This window comes from Anneissia japonica, unplaced genomic scaffold (assembly GCF_011630105.1).
Source record: "Anneissia japonica isolate Jap-2015-1 unplaced genomic scaffold, ASM1163010v1 scaffold840_len63582_cov119, whole genome shotgun sequence".
NCBI classification, from domain to species: Eukaryota; Metazoa; Echinodermata; class Crinoidea; order Comatulida; family Comatulidae; genus Anneissia; species Anneissia japonica.
The window spans coordinates 54,655-63,561 of NW_022692073.1; the positions used below are offsets into that span (position 1 = coordinate 54,655).

The window sequence follows — 8,907 nt, forward strand, 5'->3', positions numbered from 1 at the left end:
ATACGCCAGAATATAGACACGATTGAAACCCAGCCATCACATCTCCGCGTTGTTGTCGTGGAATAGCATTAACTTTGTCACAACCTGTCTGATATCATTTTTGCTTCTATCTAAAAATTTACCAATGACTTCTAATTAAAATAGAAGTGTATTCACACGGTAAATTTTATCAAGCTAAAACCTTGGTTTCTAAAAGAATAGCTACAATATCGCTACAATTTTTGTTTTTAATGCAATCGTCGCACTAGCGTAGCAGTCCTCGATGCAATCGGGAAAGCACCCCGATATCGACCAACCAATCAGCATCGACGAAAGCCGTCGGCTGAATAGGGTGTATCGATTTTGTGGAAACCATGCATTGGGGTTTATTTATTTGGCATTCTTTTGTCGGCTCTTTGCAACCCAAACATTGGTAGCGACCAAAAGGATGCGGAACAGAAGTTTAAAATATTGTATCATAAAGTTATTTTGGAATGACTCAATTGACTACCAGCCTAATTTGCCATATAGCCTATTACAGCATTTCAAGGATGGTTGAAGCTATTTGGTATAATTTGAGGTTTTTAACTCTCTTTCGATTTTCATTAGAACAATAGAGCACGCGTAATAAATTGGTAACAAACACGATAAAACAATAACCAATGATGCCTTAAATGCTTTGATAGGTCTTTATAAGCGTTTGGGCAGTCCACTAGTTACGAATTACATTACTTCTGTAGTAGATTGATCTTATGCCACTAAAAGCAAGTCGCAAAGCTGCAGTGGAGTTTAGCTTGGTGGTTAAGATGCTTGCCTTCCAATCCCAGGATCCTGGGTTCAATTCCTGCCAGTTGCAGGATTTTTTCTCACGAGCAAAACATCTCCACTCCCTACGTCCGTGTTACCGTAGTGAATGTTCAATACGTTCTCAAAAAATACCAGTTTGGTTGTTTCAGTCTATTCTATCGGTGATTCGATCGGTGTTGAGTATTTTTATACGGTACCTCTATTCTCCCGCTTGAAGATGATCTCGTCTCTATCGTTGTAGTTTAGATGTATTGTATTTCAAGATCCTGTGCACTTGTTTTAAGCAACGTTCTCGTTCCGTAATTTTTGTTTCGATTATGTGATACTTGTTCACATTTGTTAATATGTAATTTGAACGTAGCCTCAGTATCAATTAATTTTCAGTTTCTCTTGTTTGTCATTTCTTTTTTCCTTGTTTAATTTATCTACTCACATGGTGTTAAGGAGCCCCTTCTCCTCCCTTCTATACGTCATCCTCCTCTTATTTTTTTTTTCTTGACCCGAATCATATTTTATACTTGCATTTTTTTTTTATTTGAAAGTCATCAAAAATGCTTACCGGTATTAAAATCGTATTCAATTTAGGCATTTTAAAACAATGAATTAACGCGACATATATAATTAAAAAAAAAAAAAAATATCAAATACACCTGTAACTTAAAGTCAGCCAGTCGTCACAAGATAGGCCTAATTCAGTATGCTGTATCGATTTGTTGTTTTACGAATCACTCATTAGCTTGACAAGGAAACATCTGATTTAGGTCATTTGAATTTTTATTGTAGGTTCTCCCTCTGAGAAGTCGCATCCATAAAAAAAATCAGAGTCTCTGATTATTTTTATGAAGGCAACGCTAACAAGTAACATGAACATCAATGTTTCACTTCAGAAACATTATGACATTATAGAGATTCGAATCCGACCCACAATGAAGTATTTACAGGAAAGTAATAAATTCCATCTAGGAATGTGAAGGGAGGGTTTCCGTTTAGTGTTGTAAAGTCGACAATTACGTTTATAATTTCTTTTTTCCCTTTGAGGTCGTAGTCCGTATACATACGGAGTAATTTACATCCCTGGATGGGCGCCCCGTATACGGTACGGACATACTTCTCTTATTGTTTTTATTATGCTGCCCTCTGTTGCAGACTCTTTTAGGGGATTTCCCTAACGTCATAGTAACTAGACGAGGCTTAGCGATTGTATAGTTTTTCTGTCAGTGATTGCTTGGTGTACTTGGATAGACGAGGATAGCGGGATTGTTTATATAATTAATTAATTAATAATATAAATAATATGCATCTGAGGAAATATTTTAACTAGAAATAGTAGCAGCGCAAGCAGTAATGCTAGGCCTAGGTCTGCAAACGTTCATTTCGGCCTTGGTCATGTACATGGACCCCACCTCTCATATTTCAATACCCCTACCCCAATCTTCTCTATTATTATTACATTATATTATTATTTTATCAAGTGTACTAGTTTTAGTGAAATATATCCTAGGTCTTAGAAATAAGCATAATTTAGGCCTAGCTAGGCTGAATTGCCCTCTATCGTGGGAGGGGACGTGTGATAGAGGCCGTTCCCCAAATTATGACCTCAATGACCTTTGTGAACTTGGGCATAAAAAATCGTCATAAATATGAAAGCATATTTTTTAACACATTTTATTTCTGTAGAAAACAACATATTCCACATAATGCGAAACATGTAAGCGCATAGAGGTCCCTACAATATGCCCTATATAAGTCGACAATTGTTATTATTATTATTATAGGAATTTTTTTTGTATCGTTTACATGGGGTTTATGGGAAAAAAAGTAACCTTTTTGGGCCCCTAAATTGCAATTTTGGGGCACATGACCTTTGACCTAGATAAACAAATCAAACAATTTTGCTATTTTTCGGAAGCCCAAAACATTTTACCCACCAATCAAACCCAACATTTGCAGAAAGTTAGTCATTAAAAATTATTATGCGTTTTTCAGAAACCTATTAAAACCCCTGAAGGGTCCCCAGCGACCTAGAATAGACCCCCTTGGGACTTCAAATTGTTAAGAGAGGACAAGAATTTTGATTGGTGAATAAATGGAATGTCGTTTGGTTGAACTGGGTAAATTAGAACCAAATGCTCTCAATATGGAAGATATCACTCCACTTTGCGGAGGCAACAAGGCGGTAGACCAGCAGCATGTAAAAGGCAGCCGACTCTGAACTGTAATTTAATTATTTCATTTTATTAATTAGTCGGGGTCTACCAACAATATTCTTCAAGGTGGATTTTTTCATCTGGTTTCTTGGTCTCTTGACTTCATTTTTAATCATGGGGTATTTGCCAAGTATTGAAGTCCCCATTCGCAAACTTCCTCTCCCACAAAACTCCTGTACTCCTGGTGAATAGTGTGGTTCACATCTAGATGTGTATAAGAGACAGTGGAAAAAAAATCTTTTGTGTGTGCTTCCCGTGTATACATATTACGCGTAGTAGGCTACTTAACCTTAACTTCTTTTTGGATTCTATCTAAAAGTTCCTAGCCTCCTACTAATTCGAAAAAAAAAAAAAATCTTCAATTAAAGAGGACTCCCCACCCAAAATCACCCACGCCCCATCCCCCACATTCAGTGTTTTGCACCTTGCATTAACCTCTTCCATTGCTACGTTCTAGATCCGCCACTGCATAAAGTGTTTTAAATAAACAAATACTTGATTATATTACAGTAGGCCTACGCCTTATAATATCCCCTGGTCACAATGGTTTGTACTGCCGTACACGATACATATATTATATAGGCAGCTAATAGCTGCGAAGCAGCCAATTCATATTCTTGACAGCAATTTGACCTCTGAAAGGTCATTGTTTGTCAAAAAACAAGATAAGACGACTGAAAAGCGGAGTTTCCTTAAATCAAATCAAATCAAATCAAATAAATCTTTATTGCAATCATAAAACAATAGTAGCGATTGGAATATACAAAATATAAAACAGTACTAGAAAAAGAGGAAATATTAATAAATATCAATAGAGAAAATAAAAGCATTGAGATAATTTAATTAATATATAATTATTATTATTATTATTATTAAATCTAATTATTAATTTAATTTATGAATTATTCTTAAAAATTACTCTCAAATTATATTTTTAGTAACATCAAATATTGCACAAAGGAATACAGATAAAAATTGATTGAGAAAGGCAAAAAGGGGTTACACTAAACATCAAAAATTACTTTGTAAACATAAATAAGCTTAATTAAAAATAGTATTAAAAAACATCAATATGACTTCAAAAATTTGCTAAATTAAAAATACCATTAAAAACTTCAATAACGACATCAAAATTTGCTTAATTAAAAAACCATTAAAAACATCAATAATGACATCAAAATTCCTAAATAATTACATTGAAAGCAAAATTAAACAAATATATAGAAAAAAAGCCACATTATAGGCGGGGGGTTGGGGGGACTAGCTCAGTATGGGCGAATATCAGAAAAATCAAAATTTGAAGAAAAACCAAAAACAAAAAGGGGCATTGACATTGTTGGGGGAAGGTACTAGTTCAAGATGGGCGATCACAGGTTAAAAAGATTATTGATTTACCATTGATGGAAAATACAATAGTTAATGATGAATTTCTTGGTTCTTTCACACTTAATTTTGGGTAGTGCAAATTGTCTAATATTCCTTAGTCTATAATTATGGTCTAGCGTTGGGGTTAGGAGATGATTTAATCTGTGTTCGCTCTTCTTGATTTTCTCAAAATAGATTTTAGAGAGATATAGCAATCTGTCTTTAAGTGGAGATAGGCCTAGTAAAAGAAGAGCATTTTCGTATGACATTCCTGGAAGAATGCATTTAATAGCCCTCTTTTGAATTGTTTCAATGATTTGTTGTTGCTTGAGAGTGGTGCCAGTAAACCACAAAGGGCACGCATACTCAGGGACTGACCTAATAACACTGCAATAATAGTGACGCAAGGTGAGGGTATTAAGGCCACATCTGCGTAATTGTTTTAAAAAGTAGATTCTTGTATTACATTTTGATACAATAGATTGAATATGGCTTTCCCATCCTAGGTCATCCTGGATCGCAAAACCTAGCAATTTAGATTGACTAACATTGCCAATATTAACACCATTTATCTGAATCATTGGAGGTTGTGATTTTACATGTTTACAGCTAATTAGCATTTCCTTAGTTTTCTTTTCATTAATCTTCATTCTGTTGCTAGTGGACCAGCTACAGATTTCCTCACTGACATTTTTAAAGGTGCTCGGTTCTTTACTAGAAATCTTTTCTGACACCGTGGTGTCATCCATGTATTTAACAATAGGAAGATGAACTTTAAGGTCATTAATGAAGATAATGAAAAAAACTGGCCCGAGCATTATTGAGATAAGGGCATCAACTGTTGATACACCTTTCATACAGCCGAACTGATTTAAATCAATCTTGTCCTGAATTCCATTTAAAAGCATTTCTCCAATAATACTTTCAATTATTTTCCCACATACAGAAGTTAAAGAAATTGGTCTGAGGTCAGATTCGATGGATGTGGGAGGATTAACTTTTGGGATAGGGACAATAGACAGGTGTATTAAGAGGGGCAACAGTAGGATTTTGAAGGGGTTCAAAATCATCAGTGACTGAATTGAAAAATTCAGCCACTTTTTCTGCTAATTCTTGTTGGTTACCAATACATAGACTGTTTGTCAAGTAGTTTAGAGGGCTGTTTAACTTAGTTTTGTTCAATAATCTATTGGTCTTACTCCACCATGATTTCACATCAACCTTGTAGAGCTGCGAAACTTCCTTTTCATAGTATCTGCGTCTAAGTTTTTTAGAGGCTTTGTTTACTATATTTCTGAGTTTCCTGAATTCAATCATGTTGATTATGGAAAATGCTATACTGGATTTAATGTATACATCCATAGAAAATTTCTATGAAACACCATACACTGAACCTGGACTGGGTCTGTCCGACCACTTAGTAGTTCTTTGCAGGCCTAACCTAGTGAGTAAAAGAGTACCACCAACTAAGTCGTACCAGTATAAGAGGAAAGTCAACAATCAAGCAAAGGAACTGTTTGAGCAAGATCTTACGAATATTCGTTGGCATGAGTTATACACGCAAGCAACCTCTGCTGAGCAGTACGAATTCTTTGCTTCTCGGATCAGAACTCTTGTTGAAAAACACTTTCCGCTTATCCAAGTTGTTCGCACTAATGTTGACAAGCCATGGGTTACAAGTTACTACAAATCCTTGATCTACAGACGTCAAGCTGAACTCAAGAAAGGGCAATCCTTAACAATCTGTTTTAACAGGAATTGCTTCAGTTGAGCATCTTTCATTCTATTGAAGTTTCCTAGTATGAAAATTCCGGTATCAGGATGCTTAGTGCGGATAAAGTCAAGGTTATTCGAAATGTGATTACACATAATGAAATCATTGGCGCTAGAGGGAGAGGGATGGTACACAGCAGCAATAGTGATGTTACTAATAGATCTAGGTAAGCATTTGGGTCGTATTGTAACAAAAATGCTTTCAATGTTCTCAGTTTTAAGTTCAGTCCATTGTTTAAAAGGAATAAGTTCATTGATATACATTATAATATCTCCGCCTCCTCGATGCAATCGATCAGCACGAATCATGGAGTAGCCATCAATATCATATAAGCAGTTGTTCATGTGAGGTTTAAGGTGCGATTCTGTGATAACTATTACATCCGGGCAGGACTGCCTAACTCTTACCCTTAATTCTTGCATTTTATTCGTCAGGGAGCGAGAGTTTGTTAACAAAAAAGATGGGAGTGTCCACTTACTATCTACCAATGTAATGAGATTCCATTAATTTGGAATGGTCACCTTTTTGTTCTTGGTATAGAACAAACACTGATAGTTCTGATTTTCCTTTTGCCTGCTCTGGACCCTCTAGGTCTCGTCTTAGCTATTCTCAGTTTATTTAAGATCGAAAATAGTTCTACAGATGGCTTCCCAACGTAGCGGTTGTTCAAATCGATGAGCTTACGGCGAGGATACCTGTAACACATGATGATGAGCAGGTAGCCAAGTGTTGAGCTAGTCTTGAGCAATGTGTGAGCGGCGGGTGATCAGAAGCGAGAGTGTGATAAAAGCAAGTTCCTCCTACTGCTGGGTCTTACAGGCCTAGCAATGGCTCAGAAAAAACAACATCCTAAACACCAAAAATCGGAGAAATATTTAAACAAAAAGCAGGCACAGACTCTCCACAGACAGTTCACAGACACAACACTGAGGTAAAGAAACAAAATAGCACTGAATTTATTGAGAAAGACTGAAAATTTGTAAACAAATTCCAGACAAATTCTCAGTGCAGCTGCCGCTCACTGCAGCGCCACCAACACGGGTAAAATCAATTACTTTAGGCGACGTTTGTAGATTAACCAACACGTACCAACGTACTTATCCTACTCTAGGCCTAGACTAGCTAGGATGGTATAGGCCCTAGCCTTGAAAGGACGAAGGTCCCAATGAAAAACAACGTTGCTCCTTGATAGCTAACATTGTCTATTTAACATCACAATAATTCATTATTAGACCTATAGTTGTTTTTTGAATTGTACTCCACAAATCTCAGCCGATACCTCGCACAACCCGAGTAACGTCTCATATCTATTGTCGTGACGTCATGGCTCGCTGGCTCACACTTGCGATGTCTCGCACTTGTGATCAAATAACACGCTGGCTCGCACTTTGGCAACATTCTTTGGCAGTCAACTCGCCCCTAGAAAACCCGCCCTTGGAAACTTTCCCCCCCCAAAAAAAACAGGTCATTCCATTCATAGAAAAAGCCGTACATTTTACTATTATAACAACACTTGATTGTAACCTACCCACAAACCGCAGACATAATATATAATAATAATAATAATAATAATAATAATTTATTCGAACATACACTTTTACATCAGTGGCACGCGTCAAAGGACGGTGCGTTCAAAATAACAAATTCAGATAAACCAAACAACAAAAACCTACTAAATAAACAAAAAAACCAAACTAAACTAATAAACCAGTGAAAATGTTACAAAATGTATACAAACTTCTAAACAATGTGGAGTGCATCCAGTAAATTGTATGCCTAAAAAGCAAACCTTAGAGGGCGGTATGTAGATTTTGGCATAAACCACTTTCCTCGTTTTTAAGGACAGGGCTTTTCCTAGTTTCATCACTTTGGTTCAGAAAGTCAAGTTGTTCAAAAGACGCACATTCATATTTGCTCTAATTCAACCTGATCTATAACCTATTGCTTACTGAGGAATTTTTGACAATCATGGTTTTCCGCAAATAATATGGAAAAGGCAGGCCTAATTCTGCAATATAGATTTTGTTAGGTAATAATTGTCTTTACATATGTACTGTGTACTAAAATATTTAGACCTAAAAATAGAAGTCATATTTTTCTTCCATAAATCATAATCAGTAATAATTCATACTGATGGAAATAATATTGCTAATGGTAACGATGATGATGATAATGAGGGTGGCTGATGGTGGTAATGAAAATGGTGGAGAGTGATGAAAATGAAATGGATTATAATGAATGATGATGATGACAGAGTATTATAATTAGTGAATACATCAGTCTTTTAAAGTGACAACCCCTTTTAAACTTAGACTCTGGAGGGAAAAAAATTGTTGATGTGTTGTAGAACTGATTTTAAAACTGGGGGGAAAAAGGTGTTAAAAAAGGCAGTTATGCCCCATTTTTCCCCCAGTAAAATATTCAAAAATCTGTATTTCATTCACCGTTCCCCAGTTTTACGTCAAACAACTTTTTTCTGTCCCCAGTAAAATATTCAAAAATCTGTATTTCATTCACCGTTCCCCAGTATTACGTCAAACATCTTTTTTTTGTCTTAGGAAAATCAGTTCTACAACATATCAAAAATTCTTTTTTGTCAGAAGCCTGACTTTAAAAGACAAACATAAACACAAGGTGCTTGTGATGGGGCTAAGGAAGTGGATGGTAATGAGAAAAAAATTTTGCTCTGGACCATTTATATTTTGGCACAGGGATTTGGATATGAAACGTTCAGGGAATTAAACATTTTTCAATTACAGCATTAATCATTTTTCA

General features: G+C 35.9%; 1 protein-coding gene across 1 annotated transcript; it reads right to left on the reverse strand.

Annotated features, from left to right (window-relative positions):
- Window positions 1–4,384: 4,384 nt before the first annotated feature.
- Window positions 4,385–5,266, reverse strand: LOC117100160. The gene has a single exon (XM_033239731.1). It carries the CDS (start codon window positions 5,264–5,266, stop codon window positions 4,385–4,387), a length of 882 nt encoding a protein of 293 aa, XP_033095622.1.
- Window positions 5,267–8,907: the final 3,641 nt, after the last annotated feature.